At 30.3% G+C, this 23,639-nt stretch overlaps 1 protein-coding gene across 1 annotated transcript; it reads right to left on the reverse strand.

The window, feature by feature from the left end:
• Positions 1-5,733: 5,733 nt before the first annotated feature.
• On the reverse strand, positions 5,734-6,442 carry LOC133680955 (uncharacterized). The gene has a single exon (XM_062104017.1). It carries the CDS (start codon positions 6,330-6,332, stop codon positions 5,964-5,966), a length of 369 nt encoding a protein of 122 aa, XP_061960001.1. The 5' UTR covers positions 6,333-6,442; the 3' UTR covers positions 5,734-5,963.
• Between the last annotated feature and the right edge of the window lie 17,197 nt (positions 6,443-23,639).

Consider the following 23,639-nt stretch of genomic DNA (forward strand, 5'->3'; position numbering starts at 1 on the left):
GCGCTTTTAGCAAACATTTGAAAATTAATTTTATTCTTCAACCAAATACAACCTTGTATGCAATCTTTTAATTTTCTATTTTGAATTTCATCTTCCTTTAGCTATTTTTCAATTAATTTATTTAAAAAAACAATATTAGAGGCTTAGGTCGTTGGTAAGTGGAGTTGATCCTCGAAAAAATAAAAAAAAACCTCCACTTCACATTTCTTACAAACCTATCACAGATCATAAAACTACCATAAGGTTGCAATTTATATCTCAATTATTCCTTAAGAGTTAATCAATGTATCTGATTTGTTCATAGGAACCCAATTGAACACTAATTATTAACTTGTAGGACCAAAATGTAACAATTCAAACTTCAATGACCATAATATTATCATCATAAAATTCAAAGGACTAAACTGTATTTACACTGCTGGGACCAGAACGCATTAATTTTTGTCTTCTTCTTCAACTTCTCACCTGGAATTCTCGGCTGTACAGCTCGAGCAAAACCAATTTTTTCCATCCACTTTTTTTTCTCAGAAAAATGAACTTATCAATTCTTTCAACAAATCAAACCTAGGATCTTTCGGAGTCCCTAACACACACCAAAACAAGGTAATCGATCATCAAGAAATCTGACTTCCATGCTAGAGCCTAATTGCAAACTGTCTTTTACATTCTGAGACCAAATCATGATTTCTCGTATCCAAGGGACTAAACCATAATTTTACAAACCGGGGACCAATTTGTAATTTTGTCATCTTCAACCTCGCAAATGGGTCTCTCCAGAATTTCAAAACTGATCATTCCAATTTCTTCCATGGTTCCTATTTCCTTTTCAGTATTAAAATTCTTTAAGATCTCTAACCATAATACACCAATTAAACAAAGTCTCATCGCAAATCAATTGTTTCTACCATTAAACCCATATCACTATCAATTCAACGTGAAAACCATAGAACTCAACTTAATCTTACCCGAAATTAACTTCAAAAATCAACCCATCTCGCATCCTTACTAACAGCCAATATACTTCCTCTAAATCAATTCTTGATCATCTTCAAATCCTTACTAATCAAACAAACTTAACATATATACAAAACCATACTTAACAACAATAATCACGCTTTACAACAATAATCGCACCTTAACTACTTATTTTCCCCGTCATCCATTTGGTTTCTTTTCCTTCTCCCAACCTCCCTTCTCTCGGTTCTTCTTCCGATTTCTGGTTTCATCTTTTTTGTTTTTTTTATGACTCTCATATATAATAGTAAATGATGACAATAGCGTAAATAACTCAAATTAAATGAAACGTCCAGTTTTCCCGCCAGTCATTATTAACCATAATTATTTATAAAAGGGCAATATTATTTTTTCAATTCTTATAATTTTATTCTTATTTCACTCCTAAGTCCACAATTTATTATGAATTATTAGACCGCAGTACTCAGACTGGGTGCAATGACTTCCGCAAGTATTGACCCTCTAATAATCCTATAATTATTTAATTGAAAAAAAGAAATTAATTAATCAAATTGAAATTTCTAATTTACTCTCCTTTTAAAAGTTATGCAATTTTATAAGCACGAGTCTTTGAGGAAGAATTTTATTAGACTTGTAGAGTTACTTTATTTTAATATAACCTTTCAGTCTTTCACCACCAAGACTTTAGAGAATTGACTTTGTGGTTAAAGATATTTCTTGATTTTTGTATCTGAATTTTGGAACTATAAAATTAGGAATTTCACTTCATCTAAATGTATTGAGTTGATGTATAATGTTTGTTTTTAGGATTGTTTAGAAAAATAAAATTAATCTTGTTTGATGATGAACAAATTAGTTTTAAAATATCCCTAATTATTGGCAAAAAAAAAAAAACCTTCTTGACAACAAATGACTTTAATAGTCACTAAAAAATCACAAAATAACTATCATTCGATAGGATCCTACAACTCAAAGGGTAAAAGATTCTTTTCATGGGGTCTATTTGTCATTCTAGAATTGTTTGGGGATATCTTGTTTATTTTATAATTTTTAAAATAGTTAAATTACTTGGTTTTTCTTAAAATAAAAAAAAACTTTAGCTCAGGGGCATTTTTTATAATTCCTTTTGCTATGCAAAGTATAATTACTCTGTTACCCTTGAAGTAAAAAAATAATAAGCTTAAGTTTAGGGGCATATTAGTTATTTCACATTGTTTTTTGGCAATAATCATGTGTTCTAGGGGGGTGATTCAATAATTTAATTAAAAAAAAAAGGTTCTAGCACGTTCCATGAATGGGCCAGCAAGTGAACCTTTATGTTGTGTGCAGTGGCTCACTGAGACGAAAAATAGGTTTTTTTGTTGTTTTTAGATTCCTCATAGCGGTTGAAACCTTTTATGAATAACGTGGGCTACTATATGACCTCTTATTTGATGGTGATTGACTTTTTTTCTCTCTCTTACTTGGATTTCATTTCAAGCCTTGTAACCATTTCACATCAATCCTTCAATATATTTGGTATTAAGATTTGGTTTTTATTATTTTAATTATTATTTTGTATATTTCAATTAATTTATAGAATTGAGTCCTTTATTATTATTTTTTTAATTTCAGATTTGATCTCTATTTTTTTTATTTCTATTTTTTTTGTTGAGGATGTTTTCAAAATTGATTTATTTTTACAATTTCATCCTCTATTATATTTACATATCAGATTTTATCCTTATTTTTTATGTTATTTTTTATTCCTTGATAAGTTTTTTTAATTGATATATTTTTTAATTACATCTTTTAACATTAAACTGAGTTTCTTGATTGACCCCAAGTCTTGTATAAAAGAGATTGCGAATTTGAAAACTTGACCCATATTTAGGAGATTTGTCCGAGTTTAGTTATCTATTTATTTTAAAACTCATATTTTTCAGTTTCATTATTAAACATTTGATTTGATTGGATATTGAGCTCAATAATCCATTTATTTGATTTTTTTATGTAGGATTTTTCACTGATTTTAAAAATTACCCAAGTTATTCTAGTTTTTTTTTAATTTGCTGTTCTTTGTTAGATTTATCTTTTTTAAAAGGATTTTTTAATTAAATTAAATTAAATTGATTGTTCAATTTTTTTTTAAAAAATATTATCTAGTATGTCAACTTCTCCATTTTTTAAAGGTTAAAAAAAAATATCCGGTCCGCAACGTAGTGCTAGGTAAAAAATCATTTGTTTTTTTTTAGTTCATATTTTTTCAATATCATCCTTTAAGATTTTAGTTTTTAGAGATTGGGATCTGTAAATGTTTTTTTTGGCTTTCTATTGGATTTTTTTACTAATTTTAAAAATAACTCAGGTTATCTCGGGTCTTTTTATTTTTTATTCTTTGCTAATTTTTAATCACATTATTAAATTAACCCGACTTAATTGATCCAATAAGATCAACGAATTGAGCATCCTTTTTTTTTAAATGTTAGAACCAATTCAGTATGGGTTGCGGCATACCACGAGTCGTAAATCTAGGATTGCTCAAGTTATTGTTTTAAGTCTTTACTTTAATCAACATTTTTGTTTTTTATTTTAGGCCTTGAATATTTGATTAATTAAAATTGAGCTTTCTAATTTGTTTTGATTTGAGTTCTATAAAGTTATTACAGGATCATGCCCTAAATAACGGGTTAAATATGATTGGCCCGAATCAATCTAGTCTATCAACATTTTAATATATATATTTTAAAAAATATGTCACCGTCATGATATTTTAAAAAGATTTCACCCATTATACATCACATTCTTAACATTTTAACATCTTTAAATTTTTTTATAAGATTATAAAAAAATAATTTAGTCTGCAGCGTCACACGGAGGTCAAAAGACTATTCTTATCTAAAATAGATTGCATGCAAGTCAAAAGAAGAATATTCAATTTTGTTGTGTTAAACTACCTTAACCTATTGGATATTCAAGAAAAATGGATAGTGAGAAGAAGAGGAAAATGTAAGGGAACCCGATCCAACATCCTAGGAGTACCTAGCTACTACTACTATACATGAAGCAAATACATCCACGATAACACATAATTTAAAAAATGATAGCAAGTATCTCGAATAAAAAAATAAGATAAGAATATTATTTTTACAAAAATTCAAATGATTTTGTATTTTTTTTAATAAAAAATTTAAATAAAGAAAATCTATTCACATGAGGCAGTAGAAAACTTAGCAGACCAAGGACGAAGATCAAATAAGTATGATCCGAAGTCCGAACACCTTTGAATCAGCAAATCCAAACAAGCATACCGCATCAAAGAGGGAAAAAAGCAAACATATAAAAGCATCTTTTATTTATTTACTCATGAAATAATTTATGAATAACTTAAAAAGCTTAGATAAACAAGTAGATAATGCATGGTTTAGATTTCTGATATGTTGGTTGTTGTTATTGTAGTTTATAATTAAAAATGAATTTGTTGAGAAGTTTCTTTTTTGGATAAATTTAAGGAATTATGTTATTTTTTATTTTTAGTTTTTTTACTAGATTGGTGCTTGTTCTACATTGTTGGTTGTGTCAAAATTATCCTAACATAAAAAAAATATATTTATACAACACCAATATTTTTTAAGAAAACAAGAAAAGTCTGAGATATAAGTCATTTATTTGACTGAGTTCAATAATATCATTTAATTTAATAAAATGATTAAAAAAGGGCATCGACAATAAATAAAGTAAAAAAAAGGCAATAATTAACAATAAAAATTGAGTTGGCAATATTGTACTCGAGAGGAGGAGAAATAAAAGCTCGTTAAAGACTCACCGACATCGATCCACCGTGGATACCGCTCCATCACCCAAAAAAGCTCATCAATATGATTCTAATGTCACAAAGAAAGGCTGCATGATGATCCCAAAAGAGGTTGCACACACTGTTATCTATAGTAATGACCCATAAAGCAAACCAAGCAAGTTATCATGAAATAAACATCTCATGCTTATATTTAATCCATTAACTTAGTTTAATTAAAAAACAAAAATTCTTGAAGTGAGCATCTCATGCCAGCTCAAGTCTGTTTAGGCTCAACATGTAGCAGAATCCAAGAACATTCTCTAGACCAATATGTACTTGGGCTCAATGTGTAACTGAATCCATGAATGTTAGGTCTGGCAGCTCACCAGACTCACGTCTATTTGAGCTTAGTGTGGGGTTGAACTCAAGAATATTGGGTCTAGCAGCTCACTAGACCTATATATACTTGGGTTTAGCGTGTAGCCGAACCCAATAATGTAGGGTCTGACAGCTCGCCATATCAGCGATATGTATTTGGGCTCAGCGCGTAGCTGAACTCAATTATGTCAGGTCTAACAACTCGCCAGACACCTGTCTATTTGGGTTTAACGTGTAGCTGAATCCAATGACGATGAACCTGGTAGCTTGCCAGACCCACATCTATTTGGGCTCAGCGCGTAGCTGAATCGAAGAATGTTGGGTCTGGAAGCTCGACAGAACCATATGTACTTGGGTTCAATGTTTAGCTGAATCCAAGAATATTGTGTCAGGAAAAAAATCAGACCCATGTCGTTTAGGCCAAACATTCTGCCAAGTCTATATATGTTAAGTTATTACACAGTCTTTGACTCTTTTAAAAATAAACTTAGACTAAAACTAAAATTTAAAATATATTGATGCATCAATCATAATAAACAAAAACTTGACCCATTAAGTAAATATTTTATAGCACCTGCAGTTACAAACTAAATAAACGCATAGAGTAAAGAGTGAAAGGATGAATTAAATTTCTGAGTGGCCACAACTTAATTGTAATACATGAGAAGCCTTGATGACTTAAGACATGCACTATTCCTAAAAATTAAAGATTCAGTTTAAACAAATGCAACACGTACAGTACCTCTCTTCACAAATGAAACTATACGATCAAGGTTTTATTAATTCACGACTAGCTAACCAGCGGGCAGAGTTAACCATCCATGCATATTAATCCCTACATCTTGTCTTCCAGCTGCTTTCGTTCCGAGTTGATTCGTTCAAGCTTGAAACGTTCTTGAACAGAAGAGATGTAACTAGTAGCCTTGGTATCTACACTTACATCACCAACAACCCCGAAGAACTTGTCGAACTGGCTTAACTTGTCACGATGGTTGTCTGCAGCAGGCACTATAAATGAGACCACCTGCTTTTGTGGAGCAATCATATCATGGTTAACATAACCCACTGAAGCTGCTGTTAGAGATGTCTGGCTTGGCTTAACCTTGCTGCTGTACTGTACATTTGAGGAAGGCTTCGGTGATGAACGATAGAAAAGCATCAACTTGCCCTTCGTGAACCCTTTGCGCTTGCGGTTGGACTCCATGTTTGCTTGAAGATCAGGTTAAGCACTAGATACAAATTGTGTGATTATTTCAGTGGAACAGAGGGTGTGTATATATAATAGTGGGATTGGCTACTTTTTTTCTTCTTTTTTTTCTCTCTCTCTTTTGTGTGTTTGTGTGTGTGTGTTGTGGAGGGGGCTACAGATAGACATGAAAAGTCCAGATGTGGTCCCTCGGCTTAAATATCTTGAAAGCATAATCTCCTTTAAATCTAAGAGGACTGTAAGGTACTTATTCCAGTTATTAGTTAAACAGTTAAACCACTTTCCAAGATATGGGAATTCACTAATCTTTATGCCTTCCAGAAGCAATGAACACATAATTTTTAATTACCATAGCCAAAAGATTTGAGTTCTATCATATATTTTATAGGGATAGCGAATGCCTACCCTACACACATGTAATGGGAATTTGTCCCCGGAAGACCAAGTGCCCTTTTCAATTAGGCAGCATAGTGGATCATTAGATAAAGGAGAATAATTTGTTTCCTTTCTGCATTGCGTGCTCCTCCCCCCTTTTTTGTTCTAGTATTTTAGTACTTGAAATAATAGATAAAATAACATATTACAAAAAAAATATTTAAAAAAATAGTATAATTTAGAGAGTTGCAGATGATATTTACAACTCGAGAGTCGTAAGTGTCATACAACTCTCTTCAAAATTAAAAATAGACTGACATATATAATTTACAATAAAAAGAGTGGAAATGTGAGGTGAGAGAGAGAAAAACAAGGAAAAAAAACCTGTAGAGATACACCGAAACTTTAATAACTTTACTGTTTGTGACCTTTCTTAATCTTTCCAACAGTACTAGTGATATCATCACCGGAGCTTCAGTGTGCCTTTAAGATCTTTTTATTTTTTTATTTTTTTATTTCTCCTGTCTCTTCACAAATTACAAAGAGGAGAGAGAAAAAAAAAACTTTGAAAACACATCAAAAATCCGATAATAACACCATTAGTATCGTTGAAAAGATCTTGACGAGACGAATCTAAAATATTTGAACGACTTGTATGGCTTACTTTGGTCACCATTCATGATCATTCTTGATATCGTTGGATTCGTCTCGTTAATATATTTTCAACGGTGCCAGCTGTGTTGTTATTAGAATTTTGGTGTAACTCGGAGGTCTTGTTTTTTTTTTTCTTTCTTTCCTTGTTTTTACATCCCTGATTTCTCCTCTTTTTATTGTAAATTGTGCTATCCTATTTTAATTTTAGAGAAAGTCGCAGATATCATCTAAACTCTTTAAACTATACTATATTTTTTAAATATTTTTTGTACTGTTATTTTACATATATATTTTTAGAAGTGCTAAAATAAAAAAAAAATCCTTTTTTTTAAATACTTCAAAGTAAGTCACTAGCTGATCTAGAAGTGCTCACTTGGGCACCAATCGCGTCCCTCCTATAATGTCCAATTTGAAGAACAAAAATATGTAATGCCTTAGGTATGCTTCTCTTCAGCTTCTGGCCCAAGGCGGTGTCTCATCAATCGCAAGAAGCACTTTCAGGGACTTCAATGGGGTTGCCTTGATGGAATAAAGGAGACTACGCATCATCATATCCTAGCTAATAATTCCATAATTGTATCATTTCCAAGAAAACAAGTTAAAATAAAAAAAAAAAACCTTTTTCATTTTTCGAACAAAATTGCTTAGTCATCGAGGATAAGGAAAAGATATTGGATAATGCATCTTCCTGGTCAACTTGTAAATTACCAAGTGGCATTTAAGTGTTAATGGCTAAAACTATTACACCTATTTATTCAAAGGTTTATATGTGACTTATTAGTCAATTATGTTTCTCATTTGGTTTATTCACTAGGCATATTCGGACAACATGGAGTATATAAGGATTTATTTTCTTTATCTTAATTTTATTTTCATATAATTTGTTGTATATATGTCAAAAAAAACCTATTTTGCATTGAATAATTATAAAATAATATACAAAATTGAGAATAGGCCATCAATGTAAGATTTAAATCTTTTAAATGAAATCTAAACTCAACTATCTAATTTAATATAATATGATAACAGAGTTTAAAAGAGATCCAAATATCTATCAAAGAATTTATAAATTAACTATAAACTAAAAAAAAGGTTTTACTATGTCCTTTCTCATAAAATACTATTTAATGGATTAGAGTTTTGTTTTTTTTTTTGATATTTTTCAATCAATGTTTTTTTTAATATCATTCTTTAATATATTTTTTTCTATTTAATTATCACACTCTCATGACATGGATTCTATATTTGATGGTTAACCTGGTTTGACGGGTTAACTTGATTGACTAAGATTTTTTTTCTTAATTTTTTTTTCAATTTTGTCTTTAATATTAATTTGATTGAGAATTAAACTTCATGATTTATTTTATTTACTTTTCATTAGGTTATCATAGTTTCATAACCCGAGAATAGTGCTTAATGGGTTAACTCGAGTTGTTTTTTGTATCTTTTATTTAATTGAGTTTTTAATTTTATCATTTAACATTAGATTAGAAATTGATCTTCACAATATGTTTTTATTTGCTTTTTATGAGAATATCTTAATCTCACGATCAAAGTTACGGGTTTTGGTATTTTAACTCTGGTTAAATTAGGTTGTTTTTTTATTTTCTTTCTAAAGGTTATATCGATCTCATGACCCGAGTCACTGATCCTTCAACATTGAACTTGTTTTTTATTGGGATGTCCTCATTTCATGATCCAAGTTGGGGGTTTAGCAAGTTAATCCAATAGACTTATTTTTTTAATTGATTTTTTATTTCAATTTTATCCGCTTTGTTTTTTATTTTTCCTTCTTTGATTTTTTTAATTAATATTTTTATTTACTTAATCTGATCCTTTAATATTATATTTTTTCTATTTAGTTATTATATTTTCATGACACGTATCTTATATTTGACAGGTTAAGTTAGTAAGATTCTAAAAGATGATCTCTATATCAAATAATTATAAAAAAGTATAAAAGATTAAGGATATATCACATATCATAAGGTTTAATTTTTTAAATGGAACTTTGACTCAACTATTTAATATATATATATATATATATATATATATATATATATATATATATATATTAAACAATTTAAATCATTTAACGGTTAAAATAAAATTGAACTATTCTTTAATTTACGAGTGAGGTAGATGAGAACAATGTCTTTTTCAGAACTTCCCCTCTCTCATTTAGATTATAGATTACTTACTACATCTAGTACGAAAGTTTAAGGTTAAAAATATGCAACAAGTTATAATTAGGTCTAGAACCCGCGCTTCACTGTATGTGCCAGATCAAATTAAAGCCAACCATTGCATTAAAAAAACTGAGTGTTGTTTTTATTTTCATGCGATAAAATATTTCAAATATGAATTAAAAACTCAGATCATCAAATTAATCAATTAGATGTGTTAATAAATGGACAAGAAGGTACGTGAGACTTATTCGATCTAGTGGGCATTAACAAATTAGTCATCCTGTTCAAATGATGATCTGATTAAAAAAAAACCTCTGTTACTTTTGTTTTAACAATTACCTAATCTTGGCTTAAATGCAAAACAATTGATTGCTAAAGGACTAAACTAAAAAAAATAAATATAGAAAGTGAAATAAGAAGACGGTAGCATATTATATTGACCAAGGTTAATACTTGAAATTTACGATCCTGATAATGAACATAACCACAATGAGTTAATTTTGTTTAATAATTTGTTCTTTTCTTTTCCTTCTTTTATTCTCTTATCTGTTGGGCCTTAAATGAGTTTTAATTAATCTCGAGTTGGATTAAATTTTGAACTAAATTAAAGAGTTATAAAATAATTGGAGGTGAGATTTAAAAAAGTCATTTTATATCAAGCCCAGTCAATCTGAGTTAACCAATAAAATTCATAACCCGGGTCATGGACATGATTCCAATTAGATAGCTTATTTGAGAAATATGTCTTTTTCTTTTCTCATACCTTACTCTTTTCCTGTCTTAATTAATCACATGTTGGATGAAATTCAAGATTGAATTGAAAAGTTATAAAAAAATGTATGGACCACATAAATAAAAGACTTAAATTTGTGACTAAATTGAATTTGTGACTAAATTGTGACCAAATATGTATATGACTTGCTGCTCATCTCTATTTTTTTGAAAAATAAAATCAGACACCATGTCATCCAATAAAGTAGACAACATGTCATCTTTCTATCCATATTCTAACCACCACTATGGTGGCTAATTAAAAAATCAAGATAAAGCTTTTGTTTGCCCAATAAACTCATTTCAAGGAAAAAAAAAACTTTATGAACACCATTAGAGTATCTAGAAATCAATTTATCAACCTCATAAGCCTAGAAAATAGTCTAAAAACACAAAATCAAACTGGGTTAGATTTTCCTTTCATCGACTTTAATATATTTTCTTAGGCAAATTGAGGTTTTAAACAACCTCCATCAAACTCATTTCATCAAATAGAAATCGTGGACACCAGCATCAACCATTTTACTAGTCAAAATTGACAAAAAGAACGACTTTCTCTCTCCATGTAAGAAACTGGCGATGCTATCTTTTTCCTTTTACAAACCAGAACTAAAAAATAACAAAAATATAGTTTTTTTTAACAAAATTGAATTTGAAAAAAAATTAAGAAACCAAAAAGGTATCATTTTGTAAATTGGAGGACTAAAATGAACTTTTCATACCACCTTCAAGCATGCCACCAATTTTCAGTGCCTTTTCCACCTTGATCTCTTTTCTTTGAATTTTTTTTCAAGTCAATAAATAGAAAGCAATTGGCAATCAATTTTACAATTGAAAGATTCAATCAGTAAAAAAAGAAGTTTAAAAACTAAATTTTTTTAAAAAAATCGATCCAATCGATAATGCATTGTTAGAGGGTGAATACTGATTTAGACTGTTAAAGACCATCCTTCTATTCTAATTCCTTTTTTTTTTTATGACACATGTTACACACGAACTAGCAAGTTTTATGCATGCGTGTTGTATTTCATCCACGTACTGCTTGTATTTCCCATCACCTTTGGCTGTCCTTTTAATTTTTTTTGTTTCATGTAATTTATAGTGAAAGAGAGAATATAAAACCTTTCCTCAAGCCTTAAATTATAATTTTAAATTGTAGAGAAAACTACAAGTCTATAGATTCCGAATGTTAGCAATATCAAATTTGATAGTTTACTATGAAAAATAACATACAAAACTATTCAAATATGAGCTAAAATTACGCTAGTTAAGAAAACCTAAATCAAATAAAATTATAAAATTTAATTAAAAAATACAAAAAATTAAAATTATAAAACAACATTTTATTGGGTCTAATTTTAGCATGATTCCAACCTTAGCTAGCTTTAGAATATGCTTGCAAAATGTTAGGGCAAAGTGCAAAACTTCAATTCTATTTGTAAAAGAACCATCTTAATTCAATAACTTAAATTGTTAGGTGAGGTCTCAAGATATGATTTATATTATTTTCTAACACATCCTCTTAAGTGAAAGCCCTTTGGGCTTGAAACTTGTACAGACTCATATTATCTTGTGCTTAATTTTGTTAAATAAATGGAGATGGTGAGATTCGAACTCATGATCGCTTAATCATCAAGACTCTAATACTATGTCAAAAAACTATTTCAACCTAATATATAGCTTACACTGTCAGGTAAGATCTCAATATATAATTTATATTATTCTTTAACACTATCCCATAATCATATAATAAATTATATATATATTTTGTTAGAAATATCGTTTCACGCGTGTTAACTTTTTTTTTCTAAATTTAAACTTATCAATATGATTCACGAACGATGCAGTCAATGATTACACAACCGCGTCGGCTGTTGAAGTCTTATCGAATGACTGCGTGTAAGAAGATAAACACCGATGCAGATAGCTGTATTGCAAACATGTCATGAACTTAGCTGTTAAGTTTAAACCCTGGGAATATTTTTATATTGGATTTAAAGTAACCGAAGTACAATTCTTCGGCATAAGAAATAAATTTATTCTGAATATATCAGAGTATGAATATGGATAATTACTTGAAAGGGTGAGAAAGCAGGCGTGGAACTGGAAATATCTGGAGATTGTTAAAACGGAAAAAAAATAAACGATAGGGATCTTTTCCAAGTGATAGATGTAGCTGCGGTTAAGGATACTGGAGGAGTCCCGTGGTGCATGGTGGATGCAAGTTGTGCTGGTTTGCTTTTCCAGGACATGTTCTAGACGGTGATAAAGTATTCTTTGACCAGTCACGAGGATAAGATATTCCACCAGATCGTCATGCTCCAAATCGCACCTCACCGCAAGTGGAATTGTTCGCTTCCTGGAATTCCTGTTGTTTTTTTTGCTTTTTCAATTATACTTGTGCATGCATAGAGAGAGAGAGCATCGTATATAATAATCTACTGCTACTATATATATATAACCATTTCAATTAACAATTTATTACTTCTAAAAAAATGTTGAAGAACACAAGCAAGTATAGGTTAAAAGTTCAATATTCAATAATTTCTTTGAGTGAAACGAGTCGGAGTTCTCATGATTCATGCCCAATTTGTTTTAGCAATGTTATGATCTGTTAAAGTATTTCGAGTAGAAATTAACTTAGATATGAACTTGTTGATGTACGTAGTTTATCTCATCAAAACTCAATTTTGTTTTAAAAAAAGAAATTAAAATGAAAAGTTTTAGTAACCCTATTTTTTTAAAAATCCATTTGTTATATAATTAAACTATTATAAAAATAAACATATGCATCAATTATAATGATTTCTTCCATCTAAACTCCATTTTTTTTATTGATACATCTCTTTATTGTTTGAATAAAAGCATTTTATTTATTTACTATAGGCGTTGATTTTTAAATAAAAACTATTATGATCTCAAAAGTAAATTAAAAATAATATTAACATAGTGTATCAATAATATATATATATGTGATTGAGAAAAAAAATAATACATATGATTAAATAATGTATAAACATAGTAAAGGAAGGGTCAAGCGTTTGAGCCAAAAAGAAGGCTTGGCCACCTGGCCTAATAAAAAGATAGGTTGATGTGAGAGGGTTTCAAGGTATGTGTGTCTTTTAACTTTTTTCAAAGGTGGTTCATCATCCATTTTATTTTTTAAAATAAAAAAACATTGCATTGTTTATTAGTCCAGATTCCCGCCATAAGAGATAGGTGAAAAATCATGCTAAGATTTTTTTAAATTAAAAAATTATTTTTTAATCTATTTTCATCTTAAAACACCTAATATATATTCTTAGAACTTTAATCAATTAATTTCTCAATTTAAAATATCTTTAAATTGTTTTAAAAACATAAAATTAAACCTCAAAAAATCTTTCTCAATCTCAATCAACTTTTTTTTCACTAATATGAAAACAAGGCCTTTTCTTAGTTCGCGGGTCAAGCAGATCAATTCATATATAAGAATGACTTGGGTTTTACAGTATTTAAAAAAAAAAAACAAAACTACATTATTTTAATTAAAAAATGATTCGATATTAAAACCACATGTTCCGGGCTAGGTAGGGCTCCAAGTTACTAAGCTAACAAGATGATCCATGAAGCAAAACTGGACTGGATTTTATAACTATTCATTTGATTACCAAACTGTACAGCAGTACATGCTTGCTGTATGTGGTTAATGTTGATGCTTTTCGACCTGTATAATTAATTAATATTCATGTAATGATTGATTAAACACCAAGTGATGAACTTTGTAGATAATGGTTATCTACGTGCAAGGTCACGCACGTCCTTCATGATCTTCGTCATTGTTTTGTAAAAGGGAGAATATATTTGTGGACCCAAAAAGCGAAAGTGCTTTTTATCCAAGATTTCTGAATCCAAGATTAGATTAGAACTATATCCCAGTACATTATAGGTGAAGAAAAGTAGACTATGCCGGCAAATTAGAAATAAACAACGAATCCCGTTTCTCCCATTATCTGTAAGAACCTGCGCACAGCATCATTCGCTTTCATATCATCTATGTTTCTGTTGGGTCTCTGTCATTGGAAAATTCTTTCGACCCCATCGATGTTTTTATGAACGATCCCTCGCTTTTTCGTGAATTCTTGCTAAAGAAGGGATTACAACCGTTGGTAGAATGTGAGAAAAGATGAGCAATTGCATGCCCATTTCTTTCTTACGACCACAGATTCGGCCCATCGCGATCACCTGCAGATCGAGTTGTCGTTGCCAATTTTCCGTGTTGATAAAAAAAATCAATCCAGTGAAAGTGTTGTTTCTGTTGAACAAATTCCCTCTCCCAGCATCTGTTTTTTAATAAAAAGACACTTATTTTTCGATACACAGACCAAAAGTGTGGTTGGCTATGTGTTCAACAGTACTTTTGTAGGCCAAATGCAAAGGGATCAACAGGAATCTGCACTGGAAGATGAAAAAACAAAATGGAATGCATCTGATAGTTCAAACGACTTTTCATTGTACATTCAAGCACGTAAACTGCAACTGATGAAACCATCAGACGACTGGCGTTTCTTGTTGCAGCATATGATATAGTCAAGTCTTTACTTGCAGGATCATTGACCATTAACGCAACGTTCACATTAACAAATATAAGTAAAAGATTTAGGGTCTTAACTGCACACCCAACTCTATGCACCCTCTCGAAAAACACAATTCATTATAGTGTTAAAAATATTTTATTGATATGATATAAAATATATAATATAAACTTATATTGTAAATTTAAATTATAAAATTATAAGTAAAATATTTTAATTAATTATATATTAACAACAGTCAAATAGTAATCAACAATATAACATAATTAAAATAAAAATAAAATAAACAATAGAAAAGTTTAAAAACCTTTATTTTTTCACATTGATTTCTCTATTGTTTGGACAAATCGATTCATTTACTTCGCCATTTACAAGAACCAAGTCTCTTCAAATTTTGATAGGTCATTTAACATTAATTACTCCAAGAGTCAAGCATGCCAATTTACAACTTTTATTCTATATATTTTCCAGCTAAAACAAAACAATATACCAATTGATATGTTAAAAGTTTACATATATAAGGAACTGTTAACAATGAATATGTATTTTCATTTTACATAAATAAAATTCACAAATAACTTGTATCATTTAAAAAAATATATAATAATTATAGTCAAAATCAAGCCTTTGATTATTAGATTGCACAAGTTTTGCAAGATATAGATTTGGAACAATGAAAATGCCAAGATACAGATTATCAGATTGCACAATTTTATACTTCTTTCAAACTTGTAAAAGTGGTCTGAGTTTACCGATTTTACCGACTTTGATTGATTTTACTAGTTTTCAAGTTTTTAATCTGATTTTACACGTTAGATACAATTTTACGAGTTAACTCGTGATTTTAAGAACATTGGTCTCGGTACTATCTTGTAGCAATTAGAAACTAATGTATTTTTTATAGGTTTTTTTTTTCCTAATAGTAGAATATAGTAATTTCATTGAACCAAATATAGATAAAAATACATTGTTATTTTTAAAATTCAATGGTTATGAAAATCATAATTTAATATAAGATAACAGATTGAACAAAATAACCATAAAAAATAGTGAAATATACCTTCCAAGTCAGTACTATTCTTTTTTTTGACGTAGAACTGCCATTTATTTTCACTTTTGAACAACTTTATTCTTATTTATTATCAAAAGGAAAAAATAATTTTCAAATATAAAAAAATTGAAATTAAATTTAAAAAAACTTAAGAAAACCTGAAAAACCTTGAAATTTTTGAAGAAGAAAAAAAGAGAAACCTAGAAAAGTAAATATTTAGAAAAATTCAAAAAAATGGAAATAACCCATTATATATATAAGAAAACTAATAAAATTTTGAAAACCCACATCTTGCCAAGCTGATCTTACATATGTATAAGTCTTTGTGAACATAAACATAGTTTTTTCATAATTTTTTTTAATAAACAATACATGAATAACTTCAAAGAAAACCCACAAGGCAGGAAAAAGAGAGCTCAAAAGAGCAAAAGAAAATCAAACCGAGCATGAAAGCAATGGTTGAGAAGACCATTGTGTCCCCAATATATTCATCAAATCACTTTAATCCTTGAAGTCTAGGCATGTTTTTATATTAGACCCTTGAAAATTAATACAAGCCCCTCCCCCAATTTTCAAAATATTTCATAAAATTCCCAAGGCCATGATATTTTTTAGCTTGCCACACCCCCCCCCCCCAAAAAAAAAAATTAATTTCAATCCAACCTCTGCCACTAATTATAAATCTCTCCAAAAAGAGAACTAAAATGCTTCAATACCACAAATGAAATATAAATAGAAGAAAATAAATGATCAAGAGAATTTTTTTTCAATAATAATAATAATAGTGGTTCCTCATGTGATATATCATGGATTTATCTATCTTCACATTTAATTGTATATTCAAATAGTTTTATAGAAAAAAAAATATGATCTAATTATCAAGAAAAAATATGTACTAATTTTAAGTTATTTTATGAATGGTTCTTTAGGAATTCTCAAGTTCTAACTCAAATAAAACTTTGAGTAGTGCTGAAAACTACCATCTAAAAATAATAATTAATATGATATTTTTTTTGACATGTTCTTATTACTTTAAATGCATTAGAATTGATTATACACTTCATCAATATTAAGGTATTAACCTGATAATTAAGGAGGTATACTCTTTTTTTATATATAGTTTTTACACCACTACATGTAACAGTTTTACCTACAAAATATTTTGTCAATATTTACTCTACCATTTTATCGATGTGAATTTTACCGACTGATTCACGGATGAAAAATATTTTTCATTATTTTTTTTTGGCATTTCTATCGGTAAAAAAAACCCGATGGTTTTATAGATGGAAAATGCACGCCAAAAAACAAATTACCCGCTGAAATATACCGATGAAATTATTTCGTCGGTGATTGACAGTGGCATTTGGAGTAATTTTATCCCAACCCTCTGCCAAAAAACATTTAATGTTGTCTTTTGTCTTTCCCTTCACGTCTATGAGCGTGTTAAAAATATTCTCAAACACGTTCTTTTCTATGTGCATGACGTCAAGGTTATGACGGAGGATATTGATCTTCCAATATGAAAACTCTCAGAAAAAACTTTGTTTTACCCAATTGTGGGTCAAACCAAAACCAGAAACTTATGCTTACTGGATTGGAAACCAAACACAATGTCACTGTACTCTGACACCATGTCATACAATTCTTCACCAGAAAGACGTAGGGGTGCAACATCCTTTTTAACTCTACTAACAAAAAGATCTTTTTTGTTTTTTCTGTACCTATGATCCGTTGGCAAGAAACAGTGGTCGCAGTAAAAAAACAATTTACCCCTATTTGTTAGTGTAAATGCCTTGTTATTTTCCATACAGTATGGATATGCTAGTTTTTCATGCGTGCTTCAACCAGAAACCATTTCATAAGCCGAAAAATCATTGATAGTACACATTAAAACTGCCCTCATAAGAAAATTTTGTTTTGTCGATACATCATAAGCCAAAACCCTAGAGAACCATAATTGTGTCAACTCATCAATTAATAGTGGAAGACAAACATCTATATTTTGTTCCAGACTATTAGGACTGGGTATGACCATAGATAAAAACATGAAATCCAACCTCATACACATCTGCAATGGTAAGTTATAAATCGTAAGTATAGACAGCCAATAAGAATAAGGAGCAATAAATTACCCGAATGGATTGAATACGTTTGTATACAGTCCAAGATGCATGTTTCTTAATTCAATTGAAAATCGATGATGCACACTGTTAAACTGTTTTCATGCTTCACCGTTAGAAGGATACACCTTCACTCCATCAACTGTATCATGTGATTGGTGTTATGTCATGTGCTCAATAGTCTTTGGTGACATGAATAACTTGTACAATCTAGGTGTCATTGTGAAGTATCTATGTTTTTTTATATGCTACAAGAATCTTTTCCTTGCCAGTTCTGGGTTTATAACGGGAATGCTCACATAACCTGCACTCGGTCAGATCAACATTTTCAAGGTAGTACAACATGCAAAAGTTTGGACATATATCAATTTTTTGGTATCTTATACCAAAGGGTTTCATCATGAACTTAACAACATAGAAGTTCCTTTTCATCTTGTTTCCTTCAGGTAAAATGCTTCTCACTCATTCGACAATTGTATCATAACCGTCCTCACTCAACCTATAATTTGACTTGAAGGTAAACACCCGTGCAACGATCGATAATTTACTTTAATTTGTGCAGCTATCCCATAATTGTTCGTCATAATCTTTTAAAAGATAAAAAAAACCTAGTTGCATCTACATTAGGTTCTTCATCCACGATTGAACATTGTAACATCCCACATCGAGAGAAGAGTGTCCAGAGCCAGGGCATATTAAAGCAGTTGGTACCTAACCTTGTAGGACGCGTTTTGGGGCCTGTGGGCTGTCAGGAACAAAATCATGAGGCATGGAAGACAGGTCGAGCTGAGCCATAGCGGACAATATTCTGCAAGGGGGAGTGGGTTGGGCCTTACAGACATTAACTAGCATGAAATTTATTCATTCTCATCGCAATTCATAACCATAGTCCTATAAGAATTACTATTGTCATTACAACTTCATGCACGTTGCTAACACTAGAAGTTGACCTAACCATCATTTCTATTATGGTCTCATGAGGAGCAAAGGGTTCTCTGTGTGTATACCAACACATTTCTCCATGAACCCTTTGTGTAGAAGATGCATCATTACAATATTTGAATTAAGAAACTTTTTATTTTTACACCTCTTATATAGATACCTAATACCACCTCCATTAATATTTCTCGAATTAGTTGTTGCATAATTAATAAAACCTTGAACCTCATTACAATAATTCATTCTTCACAATCCTTGGGGTGAATCTCGATACATCCATGAATGATCATCCATGACTTCTATCAAACCTATATTAAATAATGACCACATGTATTAATTAACTACGTAAAGTAAATAAATTTGCAAAAATATTAATTTAGCTCAAGATTATCCAACCTACTTTAAATACTTCTCTTCATCCATCATCAATTATCTACATACATATAAATTTGAATACATTAATTTACAAAAATTACAACTCGGTAATAAAATTGATAAAATATAAAACGGAACCGTTAAACAGGCGATTATTTATTTCATCACAACACACCTAAGTTGGTAATTCGACATAAGTTTCAACAATTTACAAACAAATATAATTTTACAAAATTTAAAACAAACATAGCATGTAAAAAATCATAAATTCATACAACAAGTTTGTTTGAGAAAAAACAATAAAACAAGTAAACACCCAAACAAAATACATATACTTCAAAAATATGCAATAAAAAATTAACATTTTAAAATTGTGAATATGGATGCTATTAAACAGAGTGCTGTTGTGACTGGAAAAGTTGAGGAAGGATGAGTTGTGTTAAGATGAGGGGGGATGAGAGGAGCTGTTTATTTTGTTGCAGAGGGTTTTTTAAGGAAGAAGAAATATGATAGGAAAGAGGAGGGTTGATGGCCAAGTCATATATTAACTATTACTGATGGATTTACCGATATAATTTTTTTGTCGGTCAATTGTCAGCAATTCTTTCGATAAAAACGTCCGCAAAAACTTATATGTCATCGTACTGTTTGTTTTTTTAATTCTTTCTATTCCGACTAGGATTCTCTTGGTATATACCGACGGAGTTAGCAATGAAAAAAATTCAGTTAATAAATATCACTTTAAAATATTGATGGTAAAAATCCATTGGTGATTCCAATTGAATTCACAGATTTTCTGGTAGTGTTAGATTTAAATCTTGGGACTGGCATCCATGATTTTTTTATTTTATTTTTCAAAACACACTAGGTTGATGAAGAGGGTCATCTAGAAAGAGAACTTACTCTCAATAATACACCTCTTATTTTTAAATAAAAAAATGTATTCATTGAATCAATAAATATTAGAGTTTATATACTTTTAAAATATAACATATGTACAATCACATTATTAACATTGTTGATTAATTTGCCCCCAAAAAAACCTTATATTCTGCATCTGCCACAATAGCAATAAACATTCTTCTTGACTAGTTCTCATTAGTTGAGCTTTTTTTCTATTATTTATAATCTTATTAAAAGAGCCTTAATCATAAGGTAGCTCTTATTCATTTTATTACTACTTTTTTTTTTATTGAGACATTTTAGTGGCACATGTTTTGGTTGCATAGTTATTGTAGGAATGAAATAATTGAAGAAGAAAATATACTTATTGCGGCATTGGAGTTATTCTAGTGAAGCTACCTTTGTCTAGCACCAAAAGAGAGGAGGAAACAAGGGATGTCTGTCTATAATCAGCTTATGCACGTTATCTAACCAAACTCATTTCTCTCTTTGGAGGGAAAAATTGCGCATGAAATGGTTGAAAAATGGTGGGCTGCCTTTGCAATAAAATTAATGGATCACAGTGCTGATAACCTTGTTGGGCCTAATATACAGTGAATTACCTTCAAAGTTCTCAACTGCTCTTTTGCCTGCATGTTGTGGGGCCCTCCGGGTGTTCCTTCTTAGTAAATTTTGAGTGAAGTTTCCTGCAGAAGAGATGTTATCAACTAATTCACTTCTGGACTTGACAGTATAAGCACCATTGCTTCTCCTCCTCGCATTCTTATATTATATATGTTTTCATGTAGAGTTAGACCTGCTAGCACTTGAGTTGTACTCTGTAATTGCTCCTCTTCTGGTAGCTGTAGGCGTCTTTTCCAGCGTGGCCTCCACTGCTACTAAGCTGAAACGTACATCTCCATGTCCAACAAGCATGATGAAGGTGCCGAGGACAAGAGAAATAGACGTGGATAGAGATCTTTTAACATCCCACCACATAACCATTTGTCTATCTAGAAGTGGATATGTTCGCCATTGCCAACCCAATACCAATAATTATTCTTCAAAGCCCCTCCAACTGCAGAGTCTATGTTGATGAGAGAATTTATGGATTTCTATATTTATAAGGTTATTTTACATAGAAAAACATGTACGTCTTGCTAATAGTGAGTGGAGACAGTAGCGACAGGGGATGGAAAGATATATTTGTGAGAATAGATAGGGAAATGAGCTCGAAGATTGTGGGAAAATAAGTTGCAGAGATTTAATAGGCAGTTCTTGAAGATGAGCATGTAGACTAGCGAGCCACAACCCACGGGCCACGAAGAAAAAAAACAAATCTCATATGTAATTAATATCAATTATGAATGTGAATAATATTAAATTGATAATCTTTCATGAAAAATAATATATAATATATGAAACCATTTAAATAGAAATTAAAACCGATATATTTAATGAAATTTTAAAAAAATAAAATTTTGAAATCTAATTTAGAAAAATGAGAAAATAGTTGGAAAATAAAGAAAACTATGAAAAAATGTCTTCTAAGCTTAATTTGAGCATGATCCTGAATGCTAGCTGATTTTATTATGGTTTTCTTTAAACCTAAGCTTGACATGCCCTATTTTTTATATACATGTAGATATTGATAATTAAACTTGAGTACTATTATATATAGATTATCTTTTTAAAAAAACAGATGATATATAATTAAGATTGAGCAGTTATGATTTAAGATGTTGGCGGCGATGATGATGATAATTATATAACAAATAATTATGACAATCTGTATAATTTTAGCTACTTTTTTTTTTATGCTTAATATCGTTAGGTGTAATAGTAGAAACAAATAACATCAATCACTATTTTCTAAAACCAAATTCACAAATTGAGGATGCATCCCACTGCTTTCCTAGCTATATAAGGCACATATTTGGACGTCCCAACCATTCTTTGCCCCTCTCTTTATCATTCTTGTTTTTCCCTTTCTCTCTGTCTTCTGTACTCGACCACTCGGATACCTTTCATGTTCTTTGATCTTCTTGATCAATGCTAGGAGCGGCGGCGCACGGGGGAGACTCCATTCTGGCGGGCGTCGACGCATGCACATGAAATGTGCATATCCTTTACATGAGCTATTGTTTGATTCTCTTCTTTCCAATTTCTTCATCAACGTCATTGTATATTGGGTGATCCTCGGTGGAAATTTGATGTTGGCAAAGCTCAATCAAATCGAAGCACTCAATGGTTGGGTTCTTTCATCTGATTGAGCCGTGCCAATATCGTATTAAATCTCTATCTATCGCATGAAAGATATTGACATCTTAAGTTGGGTTTGATTTTGCGGTACAACCCGCTTTTTAAATGTTTTTTAAATTATTTTTTATTTAAAAAAAGCTTTAAATTGATGTTTTTATAGGTAATTTTTAATAATTTTGATACATTGATATCAAAATTAAAAAAAAATATTAAAAAAAATTTGTTTTAATATATTTTTATTAAAAAAAACTTTTACGAAAACAGATTGTACACGTTTCCAAAAATACACTTAGCAAAAACCAAAAGATAAGCTACTAGTTTTGGTTTTACGTTGTATCTTCTGATATATCCATGGCTTGTGTTGTGTGCTGCTATATTCTCGGATAGCTGTCAAGTGTTCATCGAGTCATGTGGCTAGATTGGTCTGATTCTTCGTCAAATAGTGGAGGATTAATTATATTTCTTCGACGGGATTCGTAGATATCTCAATGCTGTGAATATTGGGAAAAAAGAGAAATCATTTCTAACTTTTTGAGAAAAAAATGATAAAATGGTACACAAAAATTCAATGTTATGCTGATGTACAAGTTGCTGTTCTAAATGTGGATTCTTTTGAACTGTTTAGTTCCTTTCTTCCATCTTTCCAGAGAAGAAAAGGGGGAATTCTGATTCCGTAGAATTACAAGGGTCCCAGCTGAGCCGGTTGTAGCGCAATTATGATTTGTTTTTCTTCTCCTTTTTTCTTACAAAAATATAATGCTTTTGAAAAATAAAAATAAAATAATCAATCAAGTATTTATACTATTATACTTTCTTTCGATTCAATAATTACACGTCCTTTACACGATATATTACATATTTTAATTAACCAGTAGTTTGTTTTAAAGTTAGATTAGATTTTTTTTTTAATTTGTGTTTGTGCCAGTTGGAGCATTTTGAGCGTATCTCCATTAATTTTCATGAGTATTGAAGTTAACAAGTAGGTAAACTTCCAGTCACCATTAATATTAGCAACTACAAAGCTCGAACCTGAGACCATAAAAAGAGTAAATCCTTTAGTTTTAAATTTTTATCACTCACCACCTATTAAATGATTTAAAAACTAGATT

The sequence above is a fragment of the Populus nigra genome, chromosome 1 (assembly GCF_951802175.1).
Source record: "Populus nigra chromosome 1, ddPopNigr1.1, whole genome shotgun sequence".
Classification (NCBI taxonomy): domain Eukaryota; kingdom Viridiplantae; phylum Streptophyta; class Magnoliopsida; order Malpighiales; family Salicaceae; genus Populus; species Populus nigra.

What these genes read in the sequence shown, in the direction of transcription:
- LOC133680955 (XM_062104017.1), bottom strand. Translation starts at nt 6,332, where the DNA reads ATGGAGTCCAACCGCAAGCGCAAAGGGTTCACGAAGGGCAAGTTGATG.